This window comes from Anarrhichthys ocellatus, unplaced genomic scaffold (assembly GCF_004355925.1).
Source record: "Anarrhichthys ocellatus isolate YVR2014 unplaced genomic scaffold, GSC_Weel_1.0 scaffold30, whole genome shotgun sequence".
Classification (NCBI taxonomy): Eukaryota; Metazoa; Chordata; class Actinopteri; order Perciformes; family Anarhichadidae; genus Anarrhichthys; species Anarrhichthys ocellatus.
The window spans coordinates 2794766-2817236 of record NW_022280060.1 but is presented as its reverse complement, the minus strand read 5'-3'; the positions used below and the strand labels follow the sequence as shown (position 1 = coordinate 2817236).

Here is a 22471-nt window from a genome sequence, read left to right as displayed (position 1 = left end):
CTCTCTCTCTCTCTCTCTCTCTCTCTCTCTCTCTCTCTCTCTCTCTATCTGCATTTCTTTCTCCTCAGTCTTGATCAAAATCAATGTTATCTGCTCAACCTGGTCACTCTTTCCTGCCCTTAGTGCCCCTCAAAGTCATGTTGGAGCCATCCAATTTACAGAAAAAAAACCTTTGCGACAGAGTAATAAAGATTTAAAAAACGTGAAATGTGAAACGTTGACACTCGCACACACATTTCCTGTGACTTCCCAGTCAGAAAAGGATTTTCTGACTGGGAAATCACTTGTCCTTTTCTTCTCTGGCTATCTAAGGGAGATCTTGACTGCAGACCCGAAACACAGCAAAATAAGAAGAAAAGAGAAAATACAGGCAGAGGGCAGGGTCTCTGCAGAAAATATTTGACAAGACATTAAAAGAGCAAATCATGAAGCTTGTGCTGCCAATTTGTCAAGAAAACATGTTGTTTTCTTAGACCCTGTTGCATTGTCGTGCAAACCAATATCACAGCTGGGTATGTTTAAAACTAGCTCTGCGACAATTAATAAATGAATCCAGTCTGACCGCGCAGACAGACAGGAGTACTGGAAGGAGAGAGGACATAATTACATGCATGCTACCAAATTGCAGCTTGTTTTGTCATGTTTACTGTTGTGCGTTACATTTTTACTCTCCATAATAGTCACTCTCCAAGCACTCTCTCGCTTGCTTTTCCCCTTTTCTCTGTCCTTTTTTTCCAGCTCATTACTCCTAAACAATTATATTCTGGTAGAAAGCCTCTCAGTCGCAGCCTGCTGCTGGCTAAAATGAAAACAGTCAGCGCGGAGGCACGACGATGGATCACAGTGTCAATGCCAAAGTTATCATCACCTTGCTTGATTTATATTTCTTCAGTGCCTTTTTTCAGTGCAGTTTGCAAACACACACACACACACACGCACACACACACACACACACAGACACAGACACAGAAAGTTTTCTCAGATGAGCAGGCTGCCTGGGGTGGTGTTAGGGGGCTAACTGAGTGGCCATCATTCTGATAGAGCGCCTTCATCGAGGCTGTAAAATTAAACAGCCAATTTCACCTGGTAATTGGATAGTGAAATATTCCTGGTCAAACTCCCTGCCGTGAGACAGTAGCATAATGCAGTGAACGGAGTGAAAACATAGGGCAGATCGTCACATTTAACTGTCACAATGGTGTAATATCGCAGCCTTTCTATGACACCATATTAAGTCTACATCTACTTGTAGACTGACGTTCAAACTACAAACACTCTGAGCTGTGGGGATTGAAAACAGCAGAATTATGGTTGAGCTGAAACAGCTACAGTGGTGTTGGTATTCACAGCCGCACGTGTTAAATGATATCTCAGGGTCAGACATTAAGAATTCTTTCAGTTGGTCTCTCCCAGGCAGAAGCAGAGGCTTTAATTGCCATAAATACATTCTAATTAACAGACTGGAGTTCCTGTGATGTTTTCCACCCTGCCGACACATTAATGCAAAAATAGCATTTACAGTATGCCGTAGTATTTGTTAATTACCAGCATTTGAGAGAGGGAATAAGGGGGCTATACACCAGTGGATGGCAGCACCTCAGGGATTAAGCTTCCTCTTTCTCACTATACTATGTTTGCTGATATAAGCTATAGGGAGACGCGACCCTTGGGTGGTATGAACTCTGAGTTGAGCTGTTGCGAGGATCAAACGGTGAAATGAGCCGTGATGATGGGCCTGGTGATACAGGCTGCTGTCTCCAAGCCCCGGCCACAGAGGGCTTCCTGCATCAACCCGGTCCTCCCTCCCCTCACCCTTAACCTCAGGCTCTGCTGTTTGAACTTAACTTCAGAGGACCTTTACATTTTTTAAAGAAAATATTCAGTGGACCAAATGCTGCTGGTTAATTTGTCCTTTTTATCATATTTTGCATGCCTAAACACCACCAAACCAAACCTTAGCTGTGGCAGATCAGAAAACAGTATTCATTTGTGACATTTCTGGAAAGCATAGATGAGCAATGGTGGCACCAGATCCAGAATAAGCTCACATGGGTCGTCAGACATGTTGGTACAGTCAGTCCTATAAAAACCACAGCTGGCAAAGGAACATCATTTTAGTTCAGAACACTGAAGTCGAGCATGCTTTAACTGATCAGCCTCTTCATTGGCTGATTATCGGCTAAACAAGTTTACTAGCAACGTCCAATCATATTCATGCAGGTGTTCATCATGGCCATGACACTTCTTTTACTCTGCTGCAACACTCAGTCTGCTGACACCGTTTCCTTCACCGTCCCAACCGGCTCCTCACTTGATGTCCTAACGTTTTTAGTGTTGGTACTTAACAATTTAACTAGCTCGTGTATATGTTTGGTTTAAGGGGCAATGTGTAACATCTGGCCAGAATGTTTAGTCAAAACATTCAAAAAATGAACTAACAGTATGATCAGAATGTGATGATATTGTCCTCCCAACCACCGGGGGGGCTGCTTTGCCGGGAAGAGAGCAGGCAGCAGCTCCGGGAGACGAACCTTCAGTTAGTAGTTAGCTCGAATTCAGCAAGTACCGGGCACCAGCACCGAGGGTCTGAACTTACTGCTGCTGCTGGTACACGTTAGGTCCAGCAGGCCACCAGCCCTCTGTGACTCCTGAGGGTTTGTGCTCAGTACACAGACCGCTCCTGTTTAGTGGCACAGTAAACACAAAGGTGGCTAACATAAACTGGGCCGACGCCACACGTGAAACCTATGAGGTAGCAGAGTTACTGTGACCGGCTCTCAGAGATTCAGCAGTTTGGTCGAATTTTGCATATTCAGAATCCTTGTTCCTTACTGAATAATTACTTTAAATGTTTAATTTCCTAATGTACAGTAAGTGTCTGACTGAATTATTATGTTGCATTAAGAAATACCCACTGTACAACCAAAATAAGGCTATTTTTACAGGCACAGTTGGACACATGAATATGCTTTACTGGAAGAGAGAAAAAGACATTTCTTTGAGTATTGCAGACGTTGTTTGGCACACCGCACATGCATGGCAGTACACACTAAGGATTATGAGAAAAACACCAGCCAATAACAATTCAGGCCGTTTAACTTGTGCATCAACAGTCTAGTCAGCCAGCCAGCCAAGCAGTCAGTGTCAGGGATGAGACAAGGCCATAATCCAATTCTGGTTTTTACACGGCGTCATGCCTTTACCTTTGACAGCGTGATTGATGTGTATGTAAATGTGTTTTGAGGAGGGCTGTGAGCAGCTAGTTAAAGCAGACATTTAGGGCTGACCTGTCAAAGATGAATGAAGGGAAGGAGAGAGAGGGAGAAGAAGAAGAGGGGGGAAGGAGAAGGAATCCAAAATAAGGACAACTATTGATCCATGAATGAAGATGGACACTGGTGGAGCCCTAGACAAGGCGTTATGTACCTCTCGAGCGTCATTCTGAATTCATAGGGAGCCAGTTTGACAGCTCCACAATGGCATACTACAGGGAGTCTCTATCGGATACACACCAAGCAGGAAAAGGTTACTGCCTTTTCAAGTGCCCTCGCTATTGTCCTCGCTCAACCCTGGTCCTTCTATTCCCTTCGCCATTCCTTAAGTCAACAGAGAAAAAGCACAGAACATTGAGGTTAGGTGGCAGGTTTTTCTCAAGACACTGCCAGTGTGTGTGTTGTATGTCTCAATGTACACGTGTGTGTGTTCCTGTGAGCATGGGTGTGCTTGCGTGGTTTCTCTTTCAAGGCTCTCACACGTCTCCGTGAGACTGTCATGTGGGCACTAAAGTTTAACAACTTCAGAGGAACCCGTTTCCACAGCAACCAAGGAAGGAGGAGGAAAACGGAAGGAGGTTAGAAGTCTCATCTCCTCACTCATGCACTCATCCGCTGCTATTTGAAGCCATCAGTCACTGGAGTCATGTCTTCCCTTTGGAACTTAGCATGCAGGCACTGGCCTGTGTAACTGGCACTAGTAATCTGTCTGGATATTGTCCATTTGTTATCCTAAGCAGTGCGGGGAATGCACTCATTTTATATCCTTCAAGGTGGACAATTTGGCTGAAGTAAACTTCAAGTGATTTGAGTTGTCTGACAAAAGTACGATCCCTTCCACTGCAAATCTTTGAAGCAGAGAGACGTGGGGAGTGTAGACATCTTTTTAATTAGATCACATTCGATGGAAATGATTTGATTCGATGAAACTGAAATTGGGCGGCATAGGAGCAGCAGGTTGTAACAGGATACAGCTACAGAAGAAGGTGATATCACAACCAAAATTAAATTGTATAAATGTACTTAAACCGACAAAGTACTAATATATGAATGAAAAAATAAGTGCTGGCAGAAAACATGCAGCCTTAAGCCCTCAACCCTCGGGGACTAAACTGACGTCACCTGGTGAATACCCGAGCCTGAGAGGCGGCAACGGCTTGAAATATGAATGGGAAAGCACTTGCAGCGACATTTCACGTCACTGGCAAAACGTTATCTACAATTGGGGGGTTTTATTTTACTGCCTGATCTGAAAGTCTTCTCGGCTTTTGCGGTACGAGCAAGAGGTAATTGTCAAAAACAAAAACTGTTGTAAAAATACCATCATTGAGCAAAATTTTAATATTTTCACTGCTTTATCTTGCCTTCAGACAGCTCTGTCCGACAGCGAACTCAACTAAAAGTGAAACTTATCCATGCTCTCTTCACTCCGTTGACAAAAACAGTATCGATAAGTTTTCCTTTCAGTTCAGTTCCATGTCGGAAAATATTCTAAATATAGCGTACACTTAAACAGGTATAGATTTATTTAGGTTGGGGATTTTATTTAGGTGGCTAATGTGTGTTTTGCTGATGGCTCTGTCCACAGCAGTAAATCGCTCTCGTGTCAGTACTCCTGACTGTTTCTCCAAAACAGTGGCACCGCCCTAAACCCTTCACGGACTATGCAGGAGTGCGCCTCCAAGTCTATGAGTCTGTGAGTGTGGACTTCGTGATTAGCCTCAGAAAACAGCACTGTGAACTACATTTGGAGTTAGCTCGGCCCTAATGAAAAGTGCCTTAATGGTACTAATGGTTTGTGATTTCTTTTGACCTGATTAGCATCTGAGCGTTAATTATTAAGACGAATATCTGTATTGGAATGAGCTTTAGTTTCTCAGGTATTCTTTTACAAGCCTGTCTGCATATTTGTGTGTCTGCCTGCCACTCCACTGAAAGTATATGCAAGTGTTGCTGACTCATTACAGCACACACACGGAGGACTTTTTCATTAGAGAGATGCGTCCTTTCAAATTCTGTCTTCCACAAAAGAATTGAAGAGGCAAACTTGAAAAGAGAAGGCACACGTATACGACATATCTCAAAAGTTAGCGGCAAACAAATGGAAAAAGAAGACATTTTTCTTTGCAACTGCTGTTGATTTTCTTTCTCCCTCGCTATCAATAGGAACTCCTGCATGAAAATGGGGGAATGGATTGATGAGAAACAGAATACTCATTTCCTGCAAAGTGTTTCCACAGCCATCAGATGGCATCAAACAATGAGACATAAAAAGATGGAGTGGGAGAGAGAGGAAGTGTACATGGGTGAGAAATTGTGAGAAAAAGTATAAAAGAAAAAGATACCCGTCATACCTCCTCCATGCACCCCTGTGCCCTATGGACCCTGCACCCTGCTCTGATGTGACTCTGATGAAAAGCAGGCCGCAATCCCTTTCAATTTGGCCAGTGTGCCCCAGTCCTGTTAAAGGCAATCGACTGGCTGAACAGAGGCACTATATCACAATATGCAGGTGCAGACGAGCCCGGCAGAGGAGAGAGGAGAGACATGGCGCCTTAGGAGAGAGAAAGGGACTCTGGCATCCATCTCTCTCACACTTAGGCTGACGCTCAACCATGTGGGAGACGTGCACACACACACACACACACATACACACACACACACACACACAAAGGCTAGGACCGGGCAGCAGTGGTAGAGCAAGAAAACGAGAGGTGAGAGAGACTAGAAAAGTGGAGGAAAAATGGGATCTGTCACTTCCTTCCTTTTTTTTCTCTCTTCTCACTTCTGGAAAAAAAAAAAAGGAAAGAAAATATATTTTGTGCGACGTGGTAGTGGGACAATGAAGAGAAGGAAAAATAAAAACTGTCTAGAATGAGAGCACGGTGTTTGTTTTTGTGGTGAGTAAATGCCTGTGTAGGGGTGGGGAGGCCAGTGGCTTGGCCAGAGCTTTTAGTTATCAGGTGTCTTCAGGCTCCCCCAGGTGTGCCGAGCTGCTGGCCCGAGTCAGAGGGGCTGAGCCTGGGGTAGGGCGAAGAGTCAGGGCCTTTGCCTATGGTTGGGTGAGAGGCCAATAGACTGGAGAGAGCAGCAAAGGCCTGAAGAGGGTTGGAAAACTGATTTATTCTTTAAATATTCCGCTTATTGACATTCCCTACCATTTCCCGCCTGGAGTGTAATTAAGCATTTCGTGCTCAAGTGCTCCAGCCAAGCAATGTAGCCTGTATACTGTACGAGACCGCATATCAATCTCAGCTCTTCTAGGCACCATAGAGGACATCAGTGAGTGCTGTATATTGAGAGTGAGGACTTCTGATAAACACTTGGCATAAGAGCATAACGCATTCATACCCGGTCACCCTCTTCAGGGGGACGCTGAAGAAATGGAAGCTAAGAGCTCAAATCAAGGATTTCATGTCATGTGATCTGCTTTACAGAATTCCTGTCACATGCAGTTGTTGGATAAGGTCTATAACTGTAGGCAGGGATAAAACTGCTGCAGGTCTGCAATCATACTGTTTAACCATGCGCTGTCAGTCATCCAGCTTATCACTAAACATATTGGCTTGGATCAATTCTCTGTATCTTGGATTCAAAAGTAATTTAACCCTGCAGAAATCCCAATATTTATATACATGCAACATCCAAATGAGCTTGCAGCCACATATTATTGCGTGCACAGACTGGGTTGTATACAACAGCACGAATGCACCCACTTGAAGAGCAACTTAAAGGTTGAAGTCTTTACTGCATTTAAACAGGTTTTCACGGAAATTTTCACAGTGCTTTGAATAGGTAATGCAGAAATAAAGTAGGTGTTAAGAGCAGTGTCCCCTACATTTTTTACAGTTTACCATTTTCCGTGATAACAAATTATTGTGTTTGTGCTGATTGCAGGTATCAGTGCTCAGGGAACTCCCTCTCGCTCTCACATCAAACTGGTTGGTTTCCACTCGGCACACAAACGGCACATCCGGCTCTGTATAAATACCACAAGTACCATTACCATCATAAACAATGCAGACTAATAAAAACACATTTTACAGGTCTCGTTTTCACTGGATGGAAATGTCTCTGCCAACACTTGAAGACTGTGAAAAGATGAAATGAAAGTTTATCATCTCATCTTTACCACCTGCTGCTATTTGATTAACATGTTCATATGCCACCCGTGTTCTTTTTAAATGGGTTTCCCTGCCCTTGGTGTTACATAACATGCGGCATATCGGCGTGGCCGCATGGATCGCAGCCTCTCTCTCTCTCTCTTGCGGTGAACATCATTAACATAATGTGGGGTTATGTCCTGTGACTGACCTAGCAGCTGATCCTTGCACGCTCGTTACTGCTGTGGATGTGTGTCCTTACTTGGTACTGCCTGACACGCGATAGCAAACTTCACAACCCTAAACTGAAGGCCACTCTTTAAAGGATAAAGACAACTCAAGAACTCCTGAGTCGTCAAAAGCCTCAATCTGCGGGACACACGAATAAGAGCATAATGCACAAGTACATATGTGTGCGCTCTCACACACACACACACACACACATAAAAACAGACGCGCGCACCTGATGAGAACAGGCCAAACTTTATTCCTTACAAGTAACTTTTGACAAGTTCTCCTCCACATCCTGGAGTTGTATTCAGACGTGCTAGAAGGGTGTGCTGGAGAGCAGTCATGTAGAAAGAGAATGCTGTTACTGGAGTTATTAACAGGCTCCTGTGTTTCCCTCCTCTCAGCTGAGCTATTCAGAGCATAGCGTCCTCGTCTGCCACAAACACATGCCGACAGACAGACGCAGCAGACGGACACACCGTGCAGCCCTTCTATGCGCTGCGCAGTAATATGTTTTTTGCCCATTTACAACAAATTAAGTTTCCCTCAAAGTGAATTTCAAGCTTGGCTGCCTTTGGAGGGCGAGCAACTCTCTTTTCATTAATTTTCATTCTTTTCCTTCCACATAAATGATCTACTGTACAGCCCGCTCTGCATTACTCTCCTCTACTTGTCTTTTCCTTTCTCTTGTTTTCTCCCCTCTTTACCTTCTTTTTCCTGCTTGCCGGGCAATGGAAAGCAATTACACTGTCAGAAAGGTGTATTCTGATTTAGTAAAAGCCTTAAATGCTATCTGTTTTGTTCCCTCTATGTGTCCCCCTGGGTCCCAAATGAGTGCTCCATCCTGAGCGTCATCTAAGAAGCAGGCAGAGTAAATATCCATTGGCAGAGGAGGGCAGATAGACGGCTGCTGCAAGGATGGGAGCAGATTTGCCTCTGAAGCCAAAGAGGTGGGAGAGATGTGTCTGCTGACTGCTGCACTGGCTCAGTTTAAAATGACAGGCTTCTTACTCTTTTATTTCATAAACCAGGTCCTCAACTATCCACTATTCACAGAACTCCGGTTCACAGCACTGTAGGCCCGTAGACATCGGCCGCTCAGAGAACTTTTCATTTGCTCACCTCCTATTCGAGAGAAGGTGAGACACAGAGGGGGAGAGAAAAGAGACAGAGCGCTAAGCCATTAAGGTGTGAATACGTTCCAATTTCCAAAATAAATATTATCTCTGTCTGAGTAACCCAAAATCTGTGTGCTTTTGTGCCAACATTATAATAAGGATCAACAAGGGGGTCAGCGCTGCGTGAACATCACACCATCAAATTCGGCGAGCTTCACCTGTGATACTATAATCTATTTACCTCCCATATTTCCACGACACACAGTTGACCTGCACTGTGTAAAACTGTAAAGTTGAACACGCCACCGGCACAGACACCCAATCCGCACTGCCTCCCTTTCACAGTAGGGTACGCATTAACAACCATGCTGACGCGCTCCCCACCACCTCCTAATTCTCACCACCTCGAACTCATTACCGCGTTCTTGATCGCCAGAGACATGGGAGAGATGCAGGGGTGGGGGTGCGTAATAAAGCATCTAGTATCCTGGGGGAACCATTGGTTGGAGATAAGAGGCCATGCAGCACTGTAACATGAGGATATAGATCATAAACCTGCTTATCCTCTGCTCCCTCTGGACCAGCCTTCTAAAGTTAGCTGTCTGGGGCCAAAGGACAGTCACGTCTCGACCTTTTTCTCAGATTCCTGCGCCAGACTACAGATGCTGTCACGTTGGGCTGATAGAATAAGGGTCACTCACTAATGAAGCGAAATACAGAGCAGCATGAAAACAGGAATTGTTGCCAAGAAACATGCAATGATACAATGATGACCTTTTCAATCTTTGAGGAATTTCTGACGCTGACGTGCCGGAGGCAGTGATTAACATATTATTAGACGATAAAGAGTCTAGCTCTTTCATCCAGATACCTGTTAGCTGCTGCCAAGGAAAATAAAAAACTTCCTGAGGCCAGCAGAGAACAATTTATGACAAATGCAAAAACAGGGAAACAAAATGGCAAAGGGGTAAAGCAAGGACCCAGAAAGTTAACAACAAGCAGGAGACAAACACAAAGAAAAACTTCATCAGAAGTTGTGGAAGTAAGAAATATAGAGTGGAAATTAAATTTCCACCCGCTGATATAGTTGCCTTAAGTTGCCTTGTCTTTTTCTTTTGCATTTTCCTTTTTAAAAATGTTTTTACCCCCTTCTTTGATGTTTAGGCCACAGCTAATGCATTCATGGACAGTCTGCCACTAAAGGGAAAAACCCCTCTGTTATCTTGAGCTGTGTACCTCGCCGCTTGGGGAAGAGAGCTTTACTTACTTGAGTGGGGCCAGCTTGCTTGACTGGTGAAGTGCTCGTGTCTGTCTTGAATATATGCTAACAAAGCTACAAAACGATCGATGTTTGGGGGAATATATAGCTAACATTGTTAATCTTCTGCCTAGCCCCATCTGTTTGTGTTGATGTAGTGAAAAGTATTGACGTTATATTTTTGCTTCCCTATAAACTGTATGCTTGAATGCATTTTTGTCCTGCCAGGAAACGAAAGCCAGTCTTTCACTATTTAAATACAAAGTGGATGTTGTGGAAATGGTCAGCTCTCATGCGGTTTCACTTTGCAGTGTCACCTCATCCACATGATAAAGTGCTGATTGGCTATTCAGGTGTTGGCCTTCAAAGGCAGTCAGTAGTTGGAGGGCTCTCTTCATTACAAACCATTCACAGAATAGCTCCAGTGTCAAGAACTCGGCTCTCATCCGCTTTCAACAAAAGTTGGCATTAATTAGTTACTGTAATTCAAACTGGCACTTTTCCAGATTGCATGCTGTCACATTACTTGATGACAATGTCTGATGTGAAAAAGAACAACTCTTCTTTGCTGAGAACATTTGAATGGTGTCAATTTCTCAGTCCCGCACAAAAGTGAAAATTTCCTGTGACAAAGTAGTGCTGCTCTGTATGTGTTACAGCTCAAGTATTATATATTATATATTTATATTCTTATAAGTTAAAGCTGGGTGGGTGGTGTATTTTAGAGACCTGTGTATTTTTAAATATTTTATATTTTTTTAATATTAAAAAGGAAATATTTCTGGTATCTGCGGCTGTTGCAGGACTTTAATAACTTTATTCACTTTTTTGCTATACAACTTTTGGAGCTAGTGCTGCTAGCTACCTTCATTGGAAAAGGGTTTGTGACACTGGGTCGGGTGTTTCAGATGGATTATTTCAAAATCTTAAAAGAAAACGTACTTTTGCTGTTTTCTAAAATGTTGCTAACCCTAGCTTTAAACAAAGTTATGACACTAAAACTGTAATTGTGATTCCGGTGTTTATAAAGGATGGTGTAGAACACTCCCTTTAAAGTTTCTTTTCCCATTTTCTTATTACAAAAGAAAACTTTTTAAGCCAAATTTGACTCCTCATACCTAATTTTGTACCTGATTTGTCCTCAGTACCTGACAAAGAGCAAGAAATGTTATATTGTAGTTATTTTATGTAATATCAACATTCTAAAGGGAGTGTTTTATAGTGTAAAGAGTCTTTGGGAGGCTGAAATCATAATAGTCTCATTAACCTGAGAAAAGGAATAAGCCTTGCATGTAGCGTGTTTCCTATGCTTTCCGTTCCTCCATCAGTTTGCCTAGTTCCTCCAATGTGGCTGCTGACCTTCTCCTCTCTCCAGGCTGGAGTGGCTATTGATTGGATCTTGGCACATAGTGTACAAACAGAGATAAGGAGAGAGAGAGAGAGAGAGAGAGAGAGAGAGAGAGAGAGAGAGAGAGGCAGCCAGGCAGATATAGCTGCAGTGCCCACTCCACTCCCCTCCTCTTGGTTAAAAAAAAAAAGAGGAAAAAAAACAGAAAAACCCTGTTCTTCGAGACTCCACTCCCACTGAGCAGACATGGTACCTGAACACTGATAGCAGACAGGATTAGGTCTAAAATTCAATCACAACAGTCTAAGTAATGTTAAGTCACTGCAGCTGGCAGTGACCACTGACTCTCTTCAACACAGTACAAGTGATCTATCATAATCTTGCTTTGATTTGGGGGATTTCAAAAAAAGAAGAAGAACTGAGTGGATGTGACATCTCTGCGCCGTGAATCTGAGATCAATAGTTTTACTTGATGTGAACAGAGTCACAGTATAATAGCAGGCAAGGAGTCAGGCCTCTTAAGTTGCATGCAGGCAAAGTCTCAGACAACCTTAAGGCTGGTGTGTGGCCTGTCCACTCTCCCTCCCTGAAGTCTCCCATTTACTCTTTCTTTTACTCTTTCTCTCCATCTGGTCTATACAGGCAGAGGCTGTGCTGTGTCAGAGGTGACTAATAGTGTCATAGACCTGCCCTCCCCAGCGGGGCCAGCAGAAGGCCAACTCAAACTGCTGCCTCCGCAACTCCCGGGCAGACACTGCCCACTGGTGAGAAAAAAAAAATTGCTTTGTCAACAGGCAAGGTAGGCAAATAAGGTGCTTCAATTCTAGATGGCCAGGGGACACTTGAGGACCCATAAAGAAATAAGGAAATAGTTTAAAAGGAGGAAGGAAGTAGGCATCTTTTCAAAAAAGCTTGTTGGTATTGTAGCAGGTCAAACATGTGTTGTCTTTCTCTGTCTTTGTGGACATGGACGCCTTAGGGGAAGTAAGAGAGCGAGAGTTGTACTCAGATGCTGTCAGGATGGTCTACAAAAGGAAATGTTCAGACAGACAGGGACCAGAGGAACAGACGAAGGGCCATGAACCCTGCAGAGCAGGAAGAGGAAGAATCCAAACCCCTCTCCTCTGGAGAATAAGAGGAATTCTGCTGGTATTTGTCTTTGTGGATGATGTGTGTGTGTGTGTGTGTGTGTGTGTGTGTGTGTGTGTGTGTGAATGAGTGAATGTGTGTCTATGAACAATTGTGTGTGTCTATATGTGTATTAATGAAATAATCCATTCACACACAACAACAATTAACTCCAATTAAATAATGTTCCACAAATATTTCTCAACACTTCTATCTAATGAACATTGTGCGTCGTCTATAAGCCAGATATCGTCTAACTCTCAGCCAGAAAGTATTTAAGCATATTTCTTAAAAATATCTATAACTAACAACAAGTATTCCTTTAAATAATTGTTTTTGCCTGAGGGCCTCAGGCTGTGCAGGTTGTTAAGGGGAGAGTACTTCAGCGATATAGTATGGGTTCAAAGGCAATGAGTGAAAATTAAACATCTGTATTAAGTTGGTTGCCAATGTCAAGACACAAAGTAATATTTTGTCAGTTTTTGTCTTTGTTAGTAGTCTGGCTGCAGCGTTCTGTACAGTTTGGAGTTATTTTCTAATTTATGCCAGTTAGGAGACCAATGCTAATCCGAACGTGAGGAAATTAAAGCATGCAGGGTTGACTCTGTGTCTCTGAAGCTTTTGTCAGTATTCCTTAGTTGACAAAAACACGATTGGACGACCATGCTACATTATTATTATTTCAAAATCAAGGTTGGCATCCAACAACACACCTAGGTTTTTAACAGAAAGCTATTCGAGCTTCCAGGCTTTACAGGACACATTGCTGTGTGTCATCATCAGGGTATTCCATCTAATCTACCAAGAACCATTGCTCTGGTATCTCTTTCTATTTTGATGTTTGGAATGTGAGACACCATCATGTTTGACGGTCAGCAGTGAAAAAACTACCACTCAAGCTGTGAAAATTGTAAAGTCTCCATTGGAAGAGGAAAACAAGTTACAGTGAAGAATCTGAGATCTGTAAATGATATTCAGATCCTCCTGGCTTGCCCTTTTCATTTATCCCACAACTGTTACATCTCTCTCCCTGTTTCTGTCCCTCCACCTGCCTCTCTCAATTAAGTTGACTTCTAACAACGCAACTCAGCTGAATTCAGGCTGGTTAAATGTTATTTTCACTCTGCTCTGAACATTGGTTCGAGTAAGATAATAAAAACATAACTGCCTTATTAATTAGTAAATACTTCCTTGCTCATAATAATGAAGAGAGCTGGAGGTAAAAACTAAAAAGAGCCGACCTTTTTTTTTAACTGTATCTAAGTCGCCCAGTGCAGGCTGGATAGCAGTGATTTTGTACAGAGGAATACATTACAGAAAACAAATTAGTCAGCAAGATAGAAGAATGGCAGTGCAAATGGCCCCGGCTCTTATTTCCATCCTTATGAGATAACTGTCCCATTAGAAGGTTAAAGCTATTGTGGTGTCCCTGCAAAGACTCTGCCTTGGAAACGGCAGCAATCCGTCTTTAAACTTTGATGCAGCCAGAAAGCTTTCCTCATCCCTTCTCATCCCTTCCCCTCTGACCTGTATGTGTGTGTGTGTGGAGTTACATATGTGTCTGAGATAGAGAAGGGGGAGAGGGTACCAACAAGAGAGGGAGCAGACAAGAGAAAGAGATATGAGAGGGTGGGGCTGGGCTGTCTGCCACCCAGGCCCAGAGAACATAAAGAGAAAAATACGGCCATAAAACCTCTCTATGACTATGAATACTAATTCTGACTCTGTGAGCCAAACCAACCGAGTCTGTCCTCTCTCTGCTCCCCTCTGTCTCGCTCGGAGAAATGATGTGGCTTAGAAATAAAGCATGAATACTGTTCTGCACATGCAGGCAGAACTGTAAAGCTTTGTATTTACTATATGTTATACATGACAAAGTAGTGCAGATGGAGAGGGAAGATTAGTTAGGAGCAGAAGAAAAGAGATACCAAATAACAACATTTAGGCAGAGTTAAAGGCCTCTACATCTTCTCCACAAACAGAGTGTACGCTAGCCTTTCATATTAGATTAAATGTTCTAGGCTACAATTATCAGAACAGTACAAATCTACTTGGCGACCTACTCTTTCTATTGAGCCATGCTACTCACACCAAGCATGCATCACTTGATCAGATCACAGTTGCTTGCAGCATAAAAGGGCCAATTATTGACTTTCATCCATATAAAAACAACATAACGTGATGATTCCTCTTAGCGCACAGTTTGGTTTGCTGCGTTGTGAATAGAAACACCAGTTCTTCTTCTTCTGTTGTATTTCTGACAGACTGGCTGCTCAAGGCATGTCTGCCACCCAATTGGTCATGTCATTTCCAACAGAATTTTGGGGACCTGTAGTGAAACGCACTTGCTGTGAAAACCACTAACCACAAAATGAACCAACGCTGAGAAAACATAAATCTTGACATTCTTTTTTCAATATTGAATTTGCACTGAAGCTGGCTTTGAAATATGATCAAAATTAGAATCTTAAGTACTTAATTTCATAGTGTTATTGTAACTGCAGGTCACTAAATCTTTTTTATCGGAGGTTTTCCTGTTTAAAAATATATTTTTAACCATACTGTCAGCCGTTTCATGTCATGGTTTTTAAATTTTCAGAATTTTATGGTCAGGTGCTCTTCACAAACACCTGTACTTTCATGGTGCCCCCCCTTGCAGCAAGCTTTTCTCTGAAAAATGTTGGAGGACAGAAGAAAAAGTCATAATCTCTCAAGCATTTCTAATGAGTTTTTCTCCTACAATTATTTGATAAGAGCAGACAAGACTGGAGGCAAGCGTGTATGATACACTAGCTCCTACTGCCGAGGTGAGAGCTCTGCTGATTACACGCAGAGCCATTTACACACACACACACACACACACACAGCCAACGGCTTACAGTCCGTCATCTCAGAGTGCAACAATCCTAATAATAACACGAGAGGCTGAAGTTATGACCGGCAGGCACACCTAAGTTACCAATCTGGGTCTCCTTATCCTGAACACACACACACACACACACACTACAACCCTTTATCTTCACCATTCGACTTCTCTGCTCCAGCCATAACCACTACCACCCCACACACACACACTTTCTCTTCCACCTACTCAAAGCGCTTCCCACCTCCCAACTCACCACACTGAGTCCCAGTTGCTCCCTCTGCAGGTAGGGCAGGTTCCTGCGCTCCAGGCTGGCCAGGTAGTGCTGCAGTCTGGAGTAGGTGTAGGGGTAGCAGTAGGCAAAGTGGTATACGTCGTCCTCTCGGTCAAAACAGAAGGCAAAGGACATGACATAGTTGCGCCGGTGGTCAGGACAGCGGTAGTAGTACACGTTTTTGGCGGGAAGCCTCTGCCTGCGACAGTAAAAGACATTATGGAGAAATTAGGGAGGTAAATTACACAACAGGTCTTTTAATTTAAGGGCATGAGGTCTCTTCAGGTGAAGATGTGAGGAACACTGAAAGCACAGCACTTTTGCAAGAGAAGCAAATAAGTGCAGAAAGTGTAACGATAGACACGGAAACTGAGTCATGAGTTACACACAGAGAGATGAGAAATCACAACGCAGAAGTTGCGTCAGTTCGTCGTCTCCAACAAATGTTGAGTTCAGCTGGCAAAGCAGTGCAAAAACTGAGGGAAGTGAGGAGATATCATTTGTTAATGAAGCTGCTGAGGAAGTCTGACAGGTTCTTAGCTTATGAGGATTCAATGCGAAAACAAACAAACATAGAAGTACCTGACAGGCACACCTGTTCCCGGTGTGCCTGTTGGAACCGCGTGAAGAGGCTGATTGCTTCAGCCACTTCTGGGCGCAGGAAAGAAAGATGGATGGAATAATACTTCAGGCTAACCCAGCAACGGGAGATCAGAGACTGTTGTGCTGTTGTGACCACATCTTTACAGAGAGCTGGCTCCATCATGGCATCCCAGATCAAGCTGGTAGGACAGAGTGCAGGACTCCGGTGGGACGAGAGGAGGCAGGCTCTCTGTTTACATCAATGCTGCTTGGTGCTCAAATGCCAAAGCTGACGGACGGTGATTCCCTGATGTCAAATTTCTATCTGCCCAGAGAATTCACCCGTGTTCCTGTTGCTGCTGTTTACACTATATGCAAATTCACAAATGGCACCACAGGAATGCGCTACTTTTTTTGTTTTGCCATGTTTTTCTTGTGGAGCATAAATGGACTACAACTGCGTTTCGCTGTGCAACCCTTTGTTGCAGAATGACAATAAATGATGCTTGAACAATTGCCAATTATTATTTAATTCAAAGGCAGGAAGAACAAATATAAACTGATAGATTGAGAATGAAAATGAACAGCAAAACAACAAAACTAAATTGCAGAGAATAATACATTGTCAACCAACTTCAAAAGTAAATTGACTGAATTAATTAGATTTGTTTTTTATTTTATTAGACTTTTTATGCATTGCCATTCAATACTGAAAGGCACAACCACGGCAAGAAAGCAACACAAATGATAGATGAGACCAAAGATCACACATACAAAACGATAATCAACTCGCGAGCCAATTGATAGGTTTTCCATACGTTGATCTCCGGATGCAGGAGAGCTCACCTTTTCAAGGGCAACTGGATCATTTTGCATCACAGTTTGTGTCTGTGAGCATCAACATGTTTCAGCTTTCCACTTTAAAAGGCAGCAGTTCCCACGTTAATGTGATATTTTAATTATGATGACTATGACATTATTGTACTATATGCGTGGCGTGTTTCATGTTTAATTTAGAATTGCAGTCTGAGTGAAAAGCAGTAAATGTGTCTTAAGTTGTAGTCTAAGTGTTTGAGCAATTTAGAACAATTATATTGAGTGAAGAACGGGTGAGCACCTAATCTGTATACGGCATGCTTCTGGTTTTGTTGAGCGTTGTACGGTGTTTGTAATGCACTGCATGTTTTGTGTCGTGTCTCTGTCTTCTTTGTTGTGTGCTGTAGTTGTGTACTTTGCTGAATTGTGTGTTGCAGGTTGCATGCTGGGCCCAGGGTGAAATAAAGCTGACTGATCCGTGCACCTCACGGGCGATCGATGGGGTGCGGGACAGTACTGCTGCAGTCTACAGAACTTCTCTGCTTACTCAACATGTTTTCTTTTCACACTCCTCACCCGTCTATCTTTGTCTTCCTCTCCTCCCTCGTTTAGCCCTCACCACTGAGACATGGTCAGAGGGAGGTTGGATGCATGCAAGTGACTGCATTTGCCTTCTTTCTCTCTTCCGATTCCTCTACTTTTCTCCAGATCTATCCCGTCTTGTCCCGTCACTCACTGACTCTACCTCGACAGTTTAGCTGAAGAAGACCAAGCATGGGGAACAACAGTGCTGCCGTCGGAGCTTTTGGCAGACGCTCTGAGGGAGGAGGATAAAAGGAGGAGGAAGGAAGATGAGGACGAAGAGGACGATGAGTGACTGGTGTGTTTCGGGGTGTTGGGAGCATGGGAGAAAGGTGGAATAAGGAGATAAGGAGAAGATGAGAGTGCAGGGCGATGGCAGATCTGGGCCTGATAGAGATATGCGGGAAGGGGTGGCGGCTAGCAGCGTAGCGGCTGTGTGATGGCAGGGCTGGTTGGTGAGCTAGCGTCACTGGCAACGGATCAGATGAAGATGCTATCGGGGCTGTGATAGGAACAGGACCTGATAATCAACAAACAGGACAGACTGCTCTGCGCCAACTCTGACAGAGTGAACTTCTCTCTCAGACTCACCTCTGCTTAAGGGGAGGACAGGAAGGAGACACATAAGAGTTTTATGTGTTTGCTCAGACGCCTAATGCATCAGGTGTGGCGACGGACCCGCACAGAAATGCATAGTGAACACACACTCGCGTTGCATTTTCAAACACTTGAAGATGTCCCTGCTGGTACCTAGTAAAACAAAAAGCTAAATCACTCTGCCTCTCTCAGACAGAGGGGACGAAGGGAGAGAAAGGCAGTGCTGATTATTCCTTCAGAGCAGAGGAGGAGAGAGGAGAATGTATCTGCATGTGGCTATCTCAGCAGAATACTAATGCAGCCAGTGGCTAGCTATACCACACCCAGCCTTCCCACTGGAGCCAGATTACCAGCCTTGTCTTACAGCCTGTAAAGCTGGACAAAGAAACAGAAGAAACAAAAAAATGTAATCTTGGGGAAAAAAAAGAGCGCAAATTTTGGAACATGAAAATGATTCATAGAAGACCACATGGGTTTGAAGTAGAGAACTGAGAGTAAAACTGACCGACAAGGACAAAATAGAACATGACACATTCATGTACACAACACCAAACACACACACTGGTGCATTACTATGGTGACAGCCCTCCAAGGTGCAGGTTAATTAAAATAAGATGACACCTCACCTCTTTACATATCTCCCTGTTTGGCTCTGCCCATCCATGCAATCCCACTGCTCTCTGTGTCTCCTTCTCTTTCTCTCTGCTGGGCAGTGTGTGACCTTGCCGGAGACTGGAAAAGTCCTGGCTATTGATTTTAATTACTGCAGCTTGTCCCGTCACAGCATCGTAGTTATACGCCAATGGAACCAGCTCTGTGGGGTTTCATGGAAAGACACAGCCTGGAAGGCCTGAACTATGCTAAAGGAAGAGGCTGTGTCTGCTATACCGTCATGCACACAAATATGAAAAATGCACATAATCTTCAGCACCAAGCACATTAATGCACGCGGTCCCTTTGGTTTTTATCTAAGCGTTAGCTGCTCCTGCTCGGCAGCTGGCAATTTGTTTTATCTAAATGGTACCTCCCCGTGCCCATCTCTTGACGTGGTACAGTGCCGTCGCTCCCAACGGAATTATCACCGCGTGGGATGAGGGAAGAAAATAGAGAAGCTTCCCCCAGATGATAACACACTCACACATGGTTTTACAATTCAGTGATTACAGATACACAGAAACATACACACCAACAGGAATATGCAAAGAGCCGCGTACTGAAATGAAGAGGCAAACTCAAAACCGCGTGTGAGCTACATCAAGGTCATTCCTTTGACAGCGAGCTGTGGGACAAGTTAACTGCCAGAGCGTCTCATCACAGCCTAACAGAATAAAGAGAAGGACGCAGAGCAAAGAGAGATAGAGAGACTGAAACACTAGACAAAGGCAGGGAATGGCTGACAAATGGAGAAAGAGACAAGCAAAGCGACAAAGTCGGAGAGAAAGCGACACGAAAAAAAAGAGAGAGACAAGGGGAGAAAGAAAAGGGAGAGGGTTTCACAGAGCTAGCAGGCAGCCTTTAGCGAGGTGTCACTTTGCTTCTGAACCATTGGTAGCTACAAACTCCCGCTCTGATTTTGATGGCACCGCCGTCTCTCTGAAGTTTTGAGATGAAGGTTTATAAATTGGTAGCTTTCATACGGGCGACATCTTGTCCATATTTTTAAATCAATCAAGCATAGAGGACACGCCAATCACTGCAGCTCTGAGCACTCTCACAGACAAAGGCAAAAAACATACAGGACAAAGCTCACCAGACCCGCACGCACGCACACACACACACACACACACACACACATATCTACTCCCTTTTATTTTTCTATCTCACTGTTGTCTCCTTTGGCTTGTCAAACCTTCATCCTGTCAACTGTTAGGAAGGTTAAATGTCTTCCAATATACCCGAACAACTGTCAAGCTCCACAGATCCCCACCAGCTCATTTAAGGAAAATGGTTAGTCCATTTGACAAACATTTAATAACGTATTTATTTACTCCCTCTGTGTTACTATGCCGATAATTGAAGAGGCAATAATTCTTGGCACTCTAAACTGATGCCAGATGTTAGATGGACTGATTGTTTTTTAAAACACGGCCCGTGTTCTTGTTTTGCATACTAAGTCAAGCAGAAAACAGCCCCAAAATCATTTGAGGAGTGTCAAATGTGTGGCTATGTATATTCATGTGTGAGGAAATGTGCATGTGTGTGTGTGTGCGTGTGTGTCTGGCGGTATATATATATATATATATATATATATATATATATATATATATTCTTGAAGCATCCATCGATCGTTTTTGGATGCAAATCAAGTTGCAACAAAGATTTCTGGGGACACTGTTACTAGGCAACCCGTGCTTGCTTTGTAATTTGGTGGGCTTGCTGTATATTGTATGTGGCGGTAGAATATATTCATTAGGCTTTAAAGAGAACGCGTCCTTAGATTGGTGCTGACTTACACGACCGGTGAAGAAAGAGCATCAGATGTGCTGAAGAGCGACTTAGTGAAACATTCACCGTCTTCATCGGGTTGAATAAAAACTTTCTGCAGCAGCGTGTGTGTGTGTGTGTGAGAGCATGAAGTCTAGAAGATGCACATCACGACCAGGGATGATGACGTGAAATAGCCTGGATTGATGCCGCTGGTAGGTTCTCCTGGCTAGCAGCAGTAAGGTTTTTGCAGGAAGCAATAACACTCGTGATTTATGGATTTTCTTGTAACAACAGAGCTGAGAGTCGCACACCTGTGGAGACAACAGGCCGTTAGCGGCCTCCTAAGGTCAGAAGCAGCTCTCTGATGAGGCTGAAACATGACAGAATAAGACACTCTCACATCAAAACACTCAGGAGGTGCACTCTCATCAGGTGGCCTTTTATGCTGCTTCCTGTTAGAGGAATTGTAAAAAGCTGTTTGCTCTGATATTCACATTTCTAGGTGGATATCAGAGCAAACCCTAATACGAGGTTCAGCAGCTTTTAGAAGGAAATGAAATTCAAGGTGAGTTGGTTGAATCGTGTCGGTCAATATCAGATCACACCCACAGCGGATGCAGCGCCATGCAGTGGACATAAAAATGAGTTATTTCCATAAATTTCATAAATCTTGGATGCTCATCTAAATACAACACAGTTGCTGTTTATAGGGCTAACCCAGGTTAGCCTGCTGATATGTTTAATACAGAAGGAGTGGCTGTTTGTGTGTGTGAGGCTGTTTATCCGTCCGTCCTTGTGTGAAAAACATCTCTTCCAGTAATTCATCTCTTTTTCATGTCACCCTCTCCTCATATCGTCTTGTACTTCTCACTCTGATTTACTGTCTCGTTGAGAAAAACATCTTCTACTCCGTGCCTGCAATTCTATTTTTTTTAATTTCTCCCAAATAAAAAATAAATGTTGCAGGATTACACTCAGGACTCTTTGACTCTGACCCAAGTGACCCCTTGTGCCTGATTATTTCCTGAGAATCTAATTTAAGAAGCTCTTCGGAGTGTTTTAATCACAACTGCTGTTTCAGTAATTTGACATTTTCTATATGAAGATTCATTTATTGACGAGCTATAATTTAAAGTGTGACAGTGCCTGGATGGACCAGTAGAAGGCCACACGTTTGGGTGAGAGTTGACCTAGAGGTAGAAGCAGAGAACTCACAAAGAGAGAGAGAGAGAGCGCTGCGCATTTAAAAATAATAATAAACACAAATACTGCAGTGCAAAACAATATGTGTGTTCTTTCCAATACGCACACAACACAAACAGAAATGTGACTCCTGAGGGGAGAAACTGCTGAATAAAGCAGCTTGGTTGTAAAAACAGAAAAAAAGTTGATTACACACATGTATCTGATAATAAAAGGCTACATAATACTGTACAATTCATAATTATATGGAATAAATATATCATTTAATTGAATACCCGTTTCAAAGGAGAGACGAAGACAAACTGGCAGTTTGGTTTGATGGAAACCTTTACAAAACACTGTAACAGACTATACGCTTTTCCGAACCAATCAATCCTGAACTGCAGTTAAAGAAAGTAGAAACATGCCCCAAGTATATCCCAAAGGGGTCCCGGCTAGATTGAGCATGCTGGGCCTGCTAGTAGCTAGCTCCCCCACGTCTTGTGGGGCAGCAGGGCAATTAGCAGAAAGCAGATGATCACCGAGGCCTCGCCACTGTGGCGCCACTGGTCCCCTATGGGGGCAACAGGGCAGGTGCACGTTCGTCTGGGATAATGGGGGGTACAGAAGAAGCAACCATAATACATACACACACAGACACACACTCATCGAATAAAATGATGATGTCAG

The 22471-nt window shown here is 43.4% G+C and overlaps 1 protein-coding gene across 3 annotated transcripts in view; it reads right to left on the bottom strand.

Moving 5' to 3' along the window:
* agbl4 (AGBL carboxypeptidase 4) overlaps positions 1 to 22471 on the bottom strand; it is a 245361-nt gene that overhangs the window by 96510 nt on the left and 126380 nt on the right. For all 3 annotated transcript variants that reach the window (XM_031863834.1, XM_031863835.1, XM_031863836.1), the window contains exon 5: positions 15578 to 15794. In XM_031863834.1, coding sequence (XP_031719694.1) covers positions 15578 to 15794 — 217 coding nt within the window. The remainder of the gene's footprint in view (positions 1 to 15577; positions 15795 to 22471) is intronic.